The sequence below is a fragment of the Bombina bombina genome, chromosome 1 (assembly GCF_027579735.1).
Source record: "Bombina bombina isolate aBomBom1 chromosome 1, aBomBom1.pri, whole genome shotgun sequence".
Taxonomy (NCBI): domain Eukaryota; kingdom Metazoa; phylum Chordata; class Amphibia; order Anura; family Bombinatoridae; genus Bombina; species Bombina bombina.
The window spans coordinates 1,024,987,313-1,025,003,430 of NC_069499.1; the positions used below are offsets into that span (position 1 = coordinate 1,024,987,313).

At 38.2% G+C, this 16,118-nt stretch overlaps 2 protein-coding genes across 2 annotated transcripts in view; one reads left to right on the forward strand and one right to left on the reverse strand.

The window, feature by feature from the left end:
• Positions 1-6,517, reverse strand: part of KIAA1755 (KIAA1755 ortholog) — a 243,446-nt gene extending 236,929 nt beyond the window's left edge. The window contains exons 1-2 of the mRNA XM_053718698.1: positions 6,146-6,517; positions 4,378-5,586 (exon numbers count right to left, since the gene is read on the reverse strand). Coding sequence (XP_053574673.1) covers positions 4,378-5,170 — 793 coding nt within the window. The 5' untranslated portion in view covers positions 5,171-5,586; positions 6,146-6,517. The remainder of the gene's footprint in view (positions 1-4,377; positions 5,587-6,145) is intronic.
• Positions 1-16,118, forward strand: part of BPI (bactericidal permeability increasing protein) — a 404,793-nt gene that overhangs the window by 127,462 nt on the left and 261,213 nt on the right. The gene's annotated exons all lie outside the window — the stretch shown is intronic.

Consider the following 16,118-nt stretch of genomic DNA (forward strand, 5'->3'; position numbering starts at 1 on the left):
CCTTATTCTAAATTACTAAAGTTAAAAGCTCTTTTACCTTACCAGCCCTGAACAGGGCCCTTTGCGGGGCATGCCCCAAGAAGTTCAGCTCTTTTGCCTGTAAAAAAAACATACAATACCCCCCCCCCAACATTACAACCCACCACCCACATACCCCTAATCTAACCCAAACCCCCCTTAAATAAACCTAACACTAAGCCCCTGAAGATCTTCCTACCTTGTCTTCACCATACCAGGTTCACCGATCGGTCCTGAAGAGCTCCTCCGATGTCCTGATCCAAGCCCAAGCGGGGGGCTGAAGATGTCCATGATCCGGTAGAAGTCTTCATCCAAGCGGGGCAGAAGAGGTCTTCCATCCAATTGAAGTCTTCATCCAAGCGGGGCAGAAGAGGTCTTCCATCCGATTGAAGTCTTCATCCAGGCGGCATCTTCTATCGACATACATCTGGAATGGAGCGGCAGCATCCTGAAGACCTCCGACGCGGAACATCCATCCTGGCCGACGACTGAACGACGAATGACGGTTCCTTTAAATGACGTCATCCAAGATGGCGTCCCTCGAATTCCGATTGGCTGATAGGATTCTATCAGCCAATCGGAATTAAGGTAGGAATATTCTGATTGGCTGATGGAATCAGCCAATCAGAATCAAGTTCAATCCGATTGGCTGATCCAATCAGCCAATCAGATTGAGCTCGCATTCTATTGGCTGTTCCGATCAGCCAATATAATGCGAGCTAAATCTGATTGGCTGATTCCATCAGCCAATCAGAATATTCCTACCTTAATTCTGATTGGCTGATAGAATCCTATCAGCCAATCGGAATTCGAGGGACGCCATCTTGGATGACGTCATTTAAAGGAACCGTCATTCGTCGTTCAGTCGTCGGCCAGGATGGATGTTCCGCGTCGGAGGTCTTCAGGATGCTGCCGCTCCGTTCCAGATGGATGTCGATAGAAGATGCCGCCTGGATGAAGACTTCAATCGGATAGAAGACCTCTTCTGCCCCGCTTGGATGAAGACTTCAATCGGATGGAAGACCTCTTCTGCCCCGCTTGGATGAAGACTTCTACCGGATCATGGACATCTTCAGCCCCCCGCTTGGGCTTGGATCAGGACATCGGAGGAGCTCTTCAGGACCGATCGGTGAACCTTGTATGGTGAAGACAAGGTAGGAAGATCTTCAGGGGCTTAGTGTTAGGTTTATGTAAGGGGGGTTTGGGTTAGATTAGGGGTATGTGGGTGGTGGATTGTAATGTTGGGGGGGGGTATTGTATGTTTTTTTTACAGGCAAAAGAGCTGAACTTCTTGGGGCATGCCCCGCAAAGGGCCCTGTTCAGGGCTGGTAAGGTAAAAGAGCTTTTAACTTTAGTAATTTAGAATAGGGTAGGGCATTTTTTATTTTGCGGGGCTTTGTTGTTTTATTAGGGGGCTTAGAGTAGGTGTAATTAGTTTAAAATTGTTGTAATATTTTTCTTATGTTTGTAGATATTTTTTTATTTTTTGTAACTTAGTTCTTTTTTATTTTTTGTACTTTAGTTAGTTTATTTCATTGTAGTTATTTGTAGGTATTGTATTTAATTAATGTATTGATAGTGTAGTGTTAGGTTTAATTGTAGGTAATTGTAGGTATTTTATTTAATTAATTTAATGATAGTATAGTGTTAGGTTTAATTGTAACTTAGGTTAGGATTTATTTGACAGGTAATTTTGTAATTATTTTAACTAGGTAACTATTAAATAGTTCTTAACTATTTAATAGCTATTGTACCTGGTTAAAATAATTACAAAGTTGCCTGTAAAATAAATATTAATCCTAAAATAGCTACAATGTAATTATAATTTATATTGTAGCTATATTAGGATTTATTTTACAGGTAAGTATTTAGCTTTAAATAGGAATAATTTATTTAATAAGAGTTAATTAATTTCGTTAGATGTAAATTATATTTAACTTAGGGGGGTGTTAGTGTTAGGGTTAGACTTTAGGAGTTAATACATTTATTAGAATAGCGGTGAGCTCCGGTCGGCAGATTAGGGGTTAATAATTGAAGTTAGGTGTCGGCGATGTTAGGGAGGGCAGATTAGGGGTTAATACTATTTATTATAGGGTTAGTGAGGCGGATTAGGGGTTAATAACTTTATTATAGTAGCGCTCAGGTCCGCTCGGCAGATTAGGGGTTAATAAGTGTAGGCAGGTGGAGGCGACGTTGTGGGGGGCAGATTAGGGGTTAATAAATATAATATAGGGGTCGGCGGTGTTAGGGGCAGCAGATTAGGGGTACATAAGGATAACGTAGGTGGCGGCGCTTTGCGGTCGGCAAATTAGGTGTTAATAAGTGTAGGTAGCTGGCGGCGACATTGTGGGGGGCAGGTTAGGGGTTACTAAATATAATATAGGGGTCGGCGGTGTTAGGGGCAGCAGATTAGGGGTACATAAGGATAACGTAGTTGGCGGTCGGCAGATTAGGGGTTAAAAAATTTAATCGAGTGGCGGCGATGTGGGGGGACCTCGGTTTAGGGGTACATAGGTAGTTTATGGGTGTTAGTGTACTTTAGAGTACAGTAGTTAAGAGCTTTATGAACCGGCATTAGCCCAGAAAGCTCTTAACTACTGACTTTTTTTCCTGCGGCTGGAGTTTTGTCGTTAGAGTTCTAACGCTCACTTCAGCCACGACTCTAAATACCGGAGTTAGAAAAATCCCATTGAAAAGATAGGATACGCAATTTACGTAAGGGGATCTGCGGTATGGAAAAGTCGCGGCTGAAAAGTGAGCGTTAGACCCTTTTTTGAGTGACTCCAAATACCAGAGTTAGCCTAAAACCAGCGTTAGGAGCCTCGAACGCTGGTTTTCATGGCTAACGCCAAACTCCAAATCTAGGCCAAAGTTTTTTAAAGCACCAGTAAAGACATACAGAAAAAAACAGGACAGTTATTTAAGAGGAAACTGATAAAACCCAATGCTTGATCACTGTAATTAACTTACAGCTATTTCCTAAATCTGGCACAAACTGTAAGTGACCTCAGCCGTCACTTGTAATATGCATGCTAGGCTTCTCAAGTAAACTTTAAAAAGAATATTTATTTTAAAACAATTACAATCTTGCCTTAACTAACCCTGCACAGGATAGAAGGCAGAACGAGGTCAATCCTTTTTACCTTATGGCACCTCTAAAACATATTTAAAATTAACGCTACAGCTGTCATTCATTTTTAGACAGGATGATTGACAGCTCCTTATTGGCCACCAGTAAGCAGGGGGCGGCAATGCTTGTGCAATGCCGCCCCCTGCTTACTGGTGGCCAATAAGGAGCTGTCAATCATCCTGAGGTTATGGAGCAGTGGTCTTATGACTGCTGCTTCTTAACTTCCGTTTCAGGCGAGCCTGAAACAATGGGCCTCAGAAGCAGCATTCACTGCTTCATAAATAGAGCACTCTGGGTAGACAGAAAGCTTTTAGCAATGTATAATTCATGTGTGCAGAACAATATCTATACTCACGTTATTTTCTACACTGAACTATGTTATAGATTATAAACCCATCAGGCTGCATGTCAATCACTTTTTTAAAATCTAAATAAAAAGGTCTATCTTTGAATGCTGATTTAAAAGGGCATTAAAGTATCATTAAAAAAAAAGAAGTAACTGTTCTATTGAATTTAACATTGACAATAATCCTTCATTGTTTATCTAGAAAGTGGCAAATGCAGTGCGACCTATTGAGTTTTCCCCATGCAAAAGTTTTTTGTGGGCGGAGAAAACAATGACAGTTACTTTTTTATAAAAGCACAAGAGCGTGCACATGTGTGGAGCATTATATGGCAGCAGTTTTTGCAAGAATATTATCAATTTGCAAGGGCACTAGATGGCAGCACTATTTTCTGCCATGTAGTGCTCAAGACACCTACCTAGGTATCTCTTCATTAATGAATAACAAGAGAAAAAGGAAATGTAATAATATATGTCAATTCAAAAGTTTTTTTAAAATTGTATGTTCTGTCTGAATCACAGGGGGGTTTCATATCCCTTTAAGCACATATCTGGTTAAACGAGTACCCATCTCTCAACTCATTACAAATGTGTGTACTGTATCTTACACTGACAAAGTGTTTCCACAGACTTTAGAAGTTACCACCTGAGGATGTGATACAAGTTCTAAGTTGGGGGTAGACAAATGATAAAATATTTAATCTAATTAATAAAAATGTGTAAAATATATTATGTTATGCTTTATACAGCATTTGTATTTGTACATGATCCCACAGTGTCATTCTCTCTCTCTCTCTCTCTCTCTCTCTCTCTCTCTCTCTCCTATAAATTCTTCTCAACCACATTGTTCAGTTACTAGGCTGCTATTATGTGTCTTTTGCTATACCTTTTCCAGAAAACTTTGTCCTGCTGAGCCTTGGTGAGCAGACAGCAGATACTCTCCTCCAGGTGCCTCCATATTGGTTGGCACTGCCATCCATGGCTAGGCCATCAGCTGATGACGAGGAGCCGCGTTGTCCTCTTAGGAATGAAAATCTGTGTACAAGAGATGGGGAAAAACTTGAGCCAGCTGTGGTTGTGGATTTGGAGACCTTCGACTGTGCTAGGTCAGATGTATCTCCACTTTTTGACTCTTTTCCTGGCATAAGCCTGGAAGAGGCCACATGGGAATGATTCTTCCTTCTGGAGCAAGCAGGGCTTTCCAGGGCTGCAAACATTCTGGATAACTCTTGTTTATTTTCTGAATCCTCCTTAATATAAGGCATGGATGCCCCACCAAGCCTGACAGGATTTTCAAGAGCAGCGACGTATGACTGTCGGAAACAACACTTTGACTCTTTAATATCCAATTCTCTATTTAGTCTCCTTCTCAAACATGGGGTGCACACTCTATCGCCACTGGTCAGAATGTTTCCACACTCCCACTGATTATTAGTGATGTCTGAAACAAAATCTGTTTGTGGGGCCCTTTTGGGATCCCCCATTTCAGGGTGGCAAGAAGCAAATGATGAATTATCTGCCGTAGCAGGTTGTTCTAAAAGTTCCACATAGTCTCCTTCTAGATCTTGGTGTATTATTTCTTCCTGGTTTGGTGTCATCAGTATCCAGTTATGTTTTAATAGTTGTGCATAGTCTGATATGCCTCCGTTATTAATGTAAAACAAGTTTCTGTCTTGCATAGAATTTAATGTCAAAATCCTAATGGTAGAGTCACTTATCAAGCAGAATTATTACCAAATAAAAAGACATTACATTTGTTGTACTGTAGATGCCCTTGCAACTATATCCTTATGTGTTGTTTTCAGCAGAACAATAATGCCCATGCTTTTTTTTATCAGAGCAATCCTGCCATGTGTTCTGTTTGTCCTCTGTTTTCTTCTGGCAGCCTATAGGTGGACAGGATAAATGAGTTTTTCTTGCAGAAGCCACCTTCCAGGTGGATAGAAAAAATTAGATGTTCTTGCAAGTCTTTTCCGCTACAAGCTTACGTCTGCAGGAGTTCACAATTACACAGTTCTGGGGCATTAAGCAGAGACTTGTAATCACTCCCTTACAATTCATTCATTGCCAGCAACAACAAAAGAAGGTACAATACCTGCGGGGAGAGAACAGCAGAATGTGTGATTATCAGCAGGCATTTCAGTTAAAGGTTTAGGGGACAGAATGATAAAAAAGGCCTAATACAATAACACTTTGCTATACGTGTACATTTTCTTGTGCATGAGTCTTATTTATCACACCGCAACTCAGATAAATGCTCATTTACAAGGTGTTTATCAGCACTTGTTCACCAGAAGGGAGATGTATCGGGAGATAACTCTGTACTCTGAGAGCTTAGATCCCAGGGGATCACATCACTCACAGAAACCTGTTCTGTGCTGCAACTAGCTGCTGGAATTTCATGCAATATAACATTCCATGATACCAAAATTATAGCAAAAATTTTAAATATTGATGAGTATTTCTTTTAAAAAACAAAATAAAAAAACAAACAAAAAAACCCTGTATTAACTGTCATTGTGGAACAGCAGACTGAAAAATGAAATAGCTAAATCTTTCTGAAATAAAATAACATTAACTACAAATATATTATCATGCTTTACACACATACACTCCACTGATATTTCCCTTTAACCCTTATGTTAACATGATACCTTTTAGTAACACAACTCCATTTCTTTTGATGTCTCACGTGGTGTCTACCGTGAATGACAGATATCTTTCTTAGCTTCCTTAAACGCCAATCCCGTTGTAATCTGGGTTCAGCAAGTAGTTTATCCACAACTAACAATATAGTTCTGCTACAAAAAAAAAATCCTTCTGCCACCATGGCCTCTCCATCATGTACCCCCTCCCTTCTTTTTCTTGATGTGATTGGAAGGCTGCATTCTGAATTTAGCCTTCCCAAAGACAGAGGAATGTAGAGACAGAGTTTGGTGTCAGACACTGTTAGATTTTAATAGAAGTTTCCCTCCCCCATAGTTTTCTGACACTGATCGGAACCTGACAGTTGTATCAACAGTAACCTGCTGAGACCCTTAACCCTCTCACACACTCTGCACTTTATATGTAACAAGATATTACTGGGTTTGGGAATGGATAGTATTAGAGGCAAACCACTGAATCATTTGTGGTTTTATTTTGAAAGAGCACAGACAGTGCATGTGGTAGGTGAGAAAGTTTAAAGGAGGAAAGAAATTACTGAACGTATAGTAAATGGCCTGCAGATTTTTTTTAATTAGCCTGTGCTTTTTATTCCTGAGTCAGCAGTTTGTATGAAAAAATGATGTGCACACAATGAACAGAGTATATACAAAATATAAATAAACTGCATGCTTACTGGACAGCAGTAGTTGTCTAGATGCCCAGGAATTTACAGATCTATCCAGTGAGACAGAACTCTCTAGGTGATGTTATGCTATAAAGCTGCTTGAACTTAAGTAATAAAGTAGCCATTAGAGAATAAGCTAAATAGAAGCACAGAAATATTTGCTTTCTGTACACACTGAGCAGAACTCAAAGGCATTACACCCCTCACACAGCAGTTTGCCCATTTAGCAAGATATTTTAAGGACATGTGCACAAATGTAAGGGCATACTATACTGAGAAAAGACAGCAGCTGCTATCCTTGATCCTAACAACAGCCTTGTCCTTGGTGTGGGGGGCTAGGGCCTGGGGATTTTAATGACATTGTTAGCATACTTTTTTACTATAGCATACTATATATATATATATATATATATATATATATATATACACACACACACACACACACGTATATATACATATCTTTTCACTCTTTCTACTAACTTCCCTTATTCTGTTATTAAAACAATAGCTTAGATTGCCATGTGCATAGTAATTTGGAAGTGTAGTGTGCAGAATACTCTACACGATGGGGTTTATAAAAGATTTCATAATGAAAATACTTTGAGGAGGTATCTGAGCTAGGTGTCAGAATTTCTGGGATTAGCTTTTAGCGTCCTGCTGCACAGTTGGAACTTGACAGGCAGCACTGTAATTTACTACGGAGGTGTAATTTACTAAGCAGGTGTGATAATGCCTAATATCAGTATTTTACAGGAGTATCCCCTTTAGAGTAGGACCTTTAGGTGTAGATCTATTAGAAAAGAGCACTGAATTAATCAAATATCCAAAAAGGCATGGGGCAAAGGCTGGAGCAGGTCATGTCACAATGATTATTCAAATCAATATGTAGTTTTCTGCTTCCTCTCTGTATTGATTGCTTGATTATTAATATTATTATTAAATATCAACAAGGAATTCAGTGTAAATAACATTATAAATGTCAGATATAGCAGTGTAATTAATTAACCCCTTGTTTGTCAGTAACAGCCACAAAGCATTTCTTTGAAATACAGTATCTGACATAACCCTAAAACAAAGCAGTGTTTTGCAGCTCTCTGTCAGCCAAGAGGTTAGCTGAATCCATAACTCACCTGACATACACTGTTTAAAGGGACATGAAACCCAACATTTTACATTCGTGATTTAGATAGAGAATACAATTTAAAAAAAGTTTCCAATTTATTTCTATTATCAAATGTGCTTTGTTCTCTTGGTTTTTTTTAGTTTAATACCTTAGAAATTAGCATATAAGCCTACCTAGGTTTAGCTTTTCACAAAGAATACCAAAAGACATAACAAATTTGATGATAAAAGTAAATTGGAAAGTTGTTTAAAATTGCATGACTTATCAGAATCATGAAAGTTTAATTTTGTCTAGACTGTCCCTTGTAATCAGCATCAACTGTAACAATAACTGTTGATTTTTCACAAGCACATTATTATGGTAGGACTCAAAGGCTACAGGAGTGCAGCTTGTTTTACTCAAGTGATTGGAAACAAATATACAAAAACAACAAAACACACTTGCTGAAACATACATCTGGGGTTTACTGACTGTATCTCTTGGTCTAGAAAGAACTAGATTTGGAAGGGCAATAATAGTTGAAGAATTACATGCTATAATTTGTTAGAGCAAGTAATTTTAAGACAATAAACCCTGCACTACTTTGTCTTTAACCCTTTCGCGACAGGGTTAAAGTGTTTACATCAGAACTGTATTGTACCTATAAAAATTATCACATTAGATTTGAGCTGACCACAAGTAAGCTGTCTCTGATAGTAGAAATCTACAAGTTTGTGTACATAACCACTGCTAATGAAGCACTTGTAAAAACTTTCCGTCTTTCCCTAATATCGACAAAACATCAGCATTTGTATTTACGCTTGTTCACTGCCATAGGTAAACGTATTATAGTATAATGATTATATGGTTATTCATTAGCCTTGTTACTCTTACACTCGTTCTAGTCATTTGTTTTTACTTATTGATATTGTGGAACAGTACTGTATTATTACTCTTTCCCCCGAACGTCACATCCGTGTGTGCAATTCGTCTATTTACTTTGCCACATAATTATGTGATATAGATGCCCTAGGTTAAAATATCATAGTTAAATCATAACAGATGGGTTTAGTCAAAGTTAAAAAAAGAACCCCACATGTTTCCCTACCCCCCTCAGTCTTAATGACATTTAGGGATACCCAATTCTTGTGCCTTTTGTTTTTTTTTTGTTACATAAGCCTTAACATGTAACCTAGATATTTATATCCCTTTTCTGTATGTATTTTTTTGTTTGTTTAAGGTTTTATTATAAGATATGAAAACAATACAAACATAATTATTTTATTATATATGAACATTACATACAAAGATATGTTGCGGAATGCTTCAGAAAATACAACGCACTTCAGCTTGTTTACAATGAATCACATCTACCAAAGTGTCCATTATAGAATGCAGTCCATCGTTTGAGCCGTGATGTAGATTTGTTATCTCACTGAAGTGTGAACAATTATGCATTTCTCTATAAACAATACAATGTTAGCCTTATTAATTAAGCTGTCTTCCTTCTCTATATACATTGCATAGTATATTGAAGAGACCACTGTCAGACAGGGGGGTATGGGAAACTGAGTTTGTGGATATTCATGCATTGGGGAAAAAAGGGGGGGGGAGAGGGCATTACATGCTGTAAAAAGAGGCATAAGGGAGGGCTGTATTAGGGGATAATTGTCAAGCTTGTGTCTAAGCATGGTCCAGACAGCAAGTAACAGGGGGTTCCATCCCATTGTGGTGCCTGGTTTAAAGGTGCTCTGTTTGAAGGGTTGTTAGGTTTATTTTTCCCCATTTCAAATTTCTAATATCTCGTGTATTTCGACTGTGCCATTTTTAATGTAGTGGTACCTCTCTCTAACTGGAGGAGCAAGTCTACTTGATTTACCCAATCCCTTAAAGAGGGAACAGTAGGGGATTTCCAGTGTCTAGGTATTATAGATTTGCACTCCTGATCATTGTGAGCAGCAGCTTATGCTTCGCTTTATTTTTAAGTTTAGGAGGGTTTGCAAATAGCAAAATATTAGGTCTCTAGGTACTATGGTTTCTAGGGTATTGCACACATAGGTTATTGTATCTGACCAGAAATTTTGAAACCTGGGACAATCCCACCAAATGTGTTGTACGGTTCCCTCTCTGAGCAGCCCCTCCAGCATTTACCAGTAGTTGAAGGGTAGATTGTTTTTAATGTGATTGTAGTCAGATACCATCTCATTAAGAGCTTGTAATTAGTTTCCTGGACTTGGGCTGAGATTTGGTAGCGGAGAATATAGAGTTCCAGGATTTTAAAGTTAGTTCCGTGTTTAGCTCCCTTCCCCAAGATGTAGTATATTTAGGAAGGTGCTTTTTGTCCGGTATCAGAAGTTTTCAGAGAATAGATATTAAGTGGGTTGGGGATTGTTTCATTGTGCATAACTTTTCAAAACCTGTTGTTTGTCTGAGTAGTGAATTTGTATGCCTGTGAGAAGTAACATAGTGGTTTATCTGTGCAATTTGTGCATATGTCATCCAAGTAAGTGATGTGTCCGGGTCTGAAGTGAGTATGTCTGGAAAACGCTCTTTAGTTTATGTTTTCTGTACATATTTTAATTCTTGATGTTTCATAGTTTAAAATTTGTTATCACTATAAACACACACATATATATATATATATATATATATATATATGTATATGTATATATACAGGTGGCCCTCGTTTTACAACGGTTCAATTTACACCGTTTCAGAATAACAACCTTTTTTTCCAGTCATGTGACTGCTATTGAAAAGCATTGAGAAGCAGCGCATTTATTAAAATAGCCAGTAGGTGGAGCTCTCCGCTTGTGTTGCAGCAAAGCCAAGCAAGCTGAAATTAATCAGTTTAACCAGACCTGAGCTATCGAGCACATTTCAAAGGAACAAGATCTTCCTGTCTATAAATCAGTCCAGATTGGAATGCATAGAAAGAACTGTTTGCAGAAAAATGCAAGTGAAGTCTGCGTAGTGTGATTATTTTATTAGGTTTATAATGCTGTTTAGCAAATGTTTTTGTTCAATTAACTTAGTTTAATTATATATTCTGTGTTGTGTGATTATTTTATTAGGTTTATAATGCTGTTTAACATTTAAAGTCTTCATTTCAAAGCTTTAAAAATAATGTATTAAGTGTTACTTATGACAATTTTGAGAGGGGCCTGGAACCTATCTCCCTCACTTCCCATTGACTTACATTATAAACTGGGTTTCAATTTACAACGGTTTCGATTTACAACCATTCCTTCTGGAACCTAACCCCGGCGTAAACTGAGGGCTACCTGTATATATATAAACTATTATTATTATTGTTTATTATTATTTTTTGTATAGAGCTGCAAAATCTAGTATAATAATATAAGAAAAGGAATGAAAAAAAGAAATGACCTAAAACTTCACCTGGACCAATTTAGCAGGAAAATAATCAGGTGACTAGATAAGAGGTTTTAATATAAATAAAAGGAAAATAGAGAAGAAATACTGAGATCTCCCCCCCCAAAAAAAAAAAAAACTGTAAAGAAAAGAAGAAATATAGAAAAACAGCTGGAGACACAATGTTCAACCATTTTAAAAGTAGAGGCATTCTGACCTATTACAAGCCCCTTTGGAGGGGAGATTTTAACTTTTTTTCTGTTTTATCAGCTATTGCATTTATTAACATGTTATTAATATAAACTGAACATGTGCAAAAAACATTAAGGGCTCCATGTACTAACAGGCGCGTGGACAACTTCTCAACTTGGTGGCTGACATTTAGCCACCAATAAGCAAGCATAACCCAGGTTCTTAACTAAAAATGGGCCGGCTCCTATGCTTTATATTCCTGCTTTTTAATTAAAGATAGCAAGAGAACAAAGAAAAATTGACTATAAGAGTAAATTAGAAATTTACTTAAAATTGCATGCTATATCTGAATCATTCAAGAAAAAAATTGGTTTTAGTATCCCTTTAATGTAACTCCAGATCTTAATGGCAGGAATACCCACTAACAAAACTGTGGAAAACCACATGAGCATCTATAAATCTAGCTCATTGTGACAACCAGTAGCAAACCACATGGTGAGTATTTATTTATTTTCTTTATTTTGTATGCACTTGATTGTCAACAATTTGAGCTAGTTGTAAATGAGTTTGTGTGGTATTTAGTTATGTCAGGCTATTTGCAACATTTTGCAGCATACAAAGAATTCCAGTCTCTAAGGAGTGTTAAACAAGCACAATTTTCCGAATTTTTTTTACAGCAACCCAAGCCAGCACAACATTTAAAAATAAAAATAAATTCAATGTATATTGCACTGTGGATTTTCTTTCGTAAATAAAATTTATGAATTACTTTACAGAGAATTAAATGTTGAGTTCAATGTCTTTTTAAACATTTCATATAATTGTGTGTGCTTTTATAATTATTTTTTATGAATTTGAAAGTTGTGTACAAGATTTATAATTTGAAAGTGTGATTTGAGCAGTGTTTTAAAATCTTACCCAGGAATTGTGTTTATTAAAGGGACACTGAACCCAAATTTTTTCTTTTGCGATTCAGATAGAGCATGCAATTTTAAGCAACTTTCTAATTTACTCCTATTATCAATTTTTCTTCGTTCTCTTGCTATCTTTATTTGAAAAAGAAGGCATCTAAGCTTTTTTTTGGTTCAGTCTCTGGACAGCACGTTTTTATTGGTGGATGAATTTATCCACCAATCAGCAAGAACAACCCAGGTTGTTTACAAAAAATGGGCTGGCATCTAAACTTACATTCTTGCATTGCAAATAAAGGCCTAGATTTAGAGTTTGGCGGTAGCCGTCAAAACCAGCGTTAGAGGCTCCTAACGCTGGTTTTAGGCTACCGCCGGTATTTGGAGTCAGTCAGGAAAGGGTCTAACGCTCACTTTCCAGCTGCGACTTTTCCATACCGCAGATCCCCTTACGTCAATTGCGTATCCTATCTTTTCAATGGGATCTTTCTAACTCCGGTATTTAGAGTCGTGTCTGAAGTGAGCGTTAGAAATCTAAAGACAAAACTCCAGCCGCAGAAAAAAGTCAGTAGTTAAGAGCTTTCTGGGCTAACGCCGGTTTATAAAGCTCTTAACTACTGTGCTCTAAAGTACACTAACACCCATAAACTACCTATGTACCCCTAAACCGAGGTCCCCCCACATCGCCGCCACTCGATTAAATTTTTTTAACCCCTAATCTGCCGACCGCCACCTACATTATAGCTATGTACCCCTAATCTGCTGCCCCTAACACCGCCGACCCCTATATTATATTTATTAACCCCTAATCTGCCCCCCACAACGTCGCCGCCAGCTACCTACAATAATTAATCCCTAATCTTCCGACCGCAAAGCGCCGCCACCTACATTATAGCTATGTACCCCTAATCTGCTGCCCCTAACACCGCCGACCCCTATATTATATTTATTAACCCCTAATCTGCCCCCCACAATGTCGCCTCCACCTGCCTACACTTATTAACCCCTAATCTGCCGAGCGGACCGCACCGCTATTATAATAAAGTTATTAACCCCTAATCCGCCTCACTCCCGCCTCAATAACCCTATAATGAATAGTATTAACCCCTAATCTGCCCTCCCTAACATCGCCGACACCTAACTTCAAACATTAACCCCTAATCTGCCGACTGGAGCTCACCGCTATTCTAATAAATGTATTAACCCCTAAAGCTAAGTCTAACCCTAACACTAACACCCCCCTAAGTTAAATATAATTTAAATCTAACAAAATAAATTAACTCTTATTAAATAAATTATTCCTATTTAAAGCTAAATACTTACCTGTAAAATAAACCCTAATATAGCTACAATATAAATTATAATTATATTATAGCTATTTTAGGATTTATATTTATTTTACAGGTAACTTTGTATTTATTTTAACCAGGTACAATAGCTATTAAATAGTTAAGAACTATTTAATAGCTAAAATAGTTAAAATAATTACAAATTTACCTGTAAAATAAATCCTAACCTAAGTTACAATTAAACCTAACACTACACTATCAATAAATAAATTAAATAAAATACCTACAATTACCTACAATTAAACCTAACACTACACTATCAATAAATGAATTAAATACAATACCTACAAATAACTACAATTAAATAAACTAACTAAAGTACAAAAAATAAAAAAGAACTAAGTTACAAAAAATAAAAAAATATTTACAAATATTAGAAAAATATTACAACAATTTTAAACTAATTACACCTACTCTAAGCCCCCTAATAAAATAACAAAGACCCCCAAAATAAAAAAATGCCCTACCCTATTCTAAATTAAAAAAGTTCAAAGCTCTTTTACCTTACCAGCCCTGAACAGGGCCCTTTGCGGGGCATGCCCCAAGAAATTCAGCTCTTTTGCCTGTAAAAAAACACATACAATACCACCCCCCCAACATTACAACCCACCACCCACATACCCCCAATCTAACCCAAACCCCCCTTAAATAAACCTAACACTAAGCCCCTGAAGATCTTCCTACCTTATCTTCACCTCACCGGGTATCACCGAACGGTCCTGGCTCCAAAATCTTCATCCAACCCAAGCGGGGGCTAGACATCCATCATCCGACGGCTGAAGAGGTCCAGAAGAGGCTCCAAAGTCTTCATCCTATCCGGGAAGAAGAGGCAATCCAGACAGGCAACCATCTTGATCCAAGCGGCATCTTCTATCTTCATCCGATGAGGAACGGCTCCATCGTGAAGACCTCCAGCGTGGACCAATCTTCTTCCGACGACGTCCAACTGAAGAATGACGGTTCCTTTAAGGGACGTCATCCAAGATGGCGTCCCTCGAATTCCGATTCGCTGATAGGATTCTATCAGCCAATCGGAATTAAGGTAGGAAAATTCTGATTGGCTGATGGAATCAGCCAATCAGAATCAAGTTCAATCCAATTGGCTGATCCGATCAGCCAATCAGATTGAGCTCGCATTCTATTGGCTGTTCCGATCAGCCAATAGAATGCGAGCTCAATCTGATTGGCTCATCGGATCGGCCAATCAGATTGAACTTGATTCTGATTGGCTGATTCCATCAGCCAATCAGAATTTTCCTACCTTAATTCCGATTGGCTGATAGAATCCTATCAGCCAATCGGAATTCGAGGGACGCCATCTTGGATGACGTCCCTTAAAGGAACCGTCATTTTTCAGTTGGACGTCGTCGGAAGAAGATTGGTCCGCGCTGGAGGTCTTCACGATGGAGCCGTTCCTCATCGGATGAAGATAGAAGATGCCGCTTGGATCAAGATGGTTGCCGGTCTGGATCGCCTCTTCTTCCCGGATAGGATGAAGACTTTGGAGCCTCTTCTGGACCTCTTCAGCCATCGGATGATGGATGTCTAGCCCCCGCTTGGGTTGGATGAAGATTTTGGAGCCAGGACCGATCGGTGATACCCGGTGAGGTGAAGATATGGTAGGAAGATCTTCAGGGGCTTAGTGTTAGGTTTATTTAAGGGGGGTTTGGGTTAGATTAGGGGTATGTGGGTGGTGGGTTGTAATCAAGGCCGGATTGGCCTACCAGGATACCAGGAGATTTCCCGGTGGGCTGCAGCAGCTGGGGCTGGAAAGCTACAATTTAAAGAGGTTATTAATTGATGCAAATGGGCTTTAGAGTGCATATAACAACAATCTGGCACTTTTTTCCATACAAACTAATATAATTCTGAAACAAAATATTGGGGAAGGAGTATCCCAGTAAACCCCTTTGAGAAAAATGGGGCTTGCACATTATACTGAGTCAACAGGAAATAGGGCTGGTCTCCAAATTTTCCAGGGCTGATTTTTATTCCCAGTCCGGCCCTGGTTGTAATGTTGGGGGGGGGGTATTGTATGTGTTTTTTTACAGGCAAAAGAGCTGAATTTCTTGGGGCATGCCCCGCAAAGGGCCCTGTTCAGGGCTGGTAAGGTAAAAGAGCTTTGAACTTTTTTAATTTAGAATAGGGTAGGGCATTTTTTTATTTTGGGGGGCTTTGTTATTTTATTAGGGGGCTTAGAGTAGGTGTAATTAGTTTAAAATTGTTGTAATATTTTTGTAATGTTTGTAAAAAAAAAATTATTTTTTGTAACTTAGTTCTTTTTTATTTTTTGTACTTTAGTTAGTTTATTTAATTGTAGTTATTTGTAGGTATTGTATTTAATTCATTTATTGATAGTGTAGTGTTAGG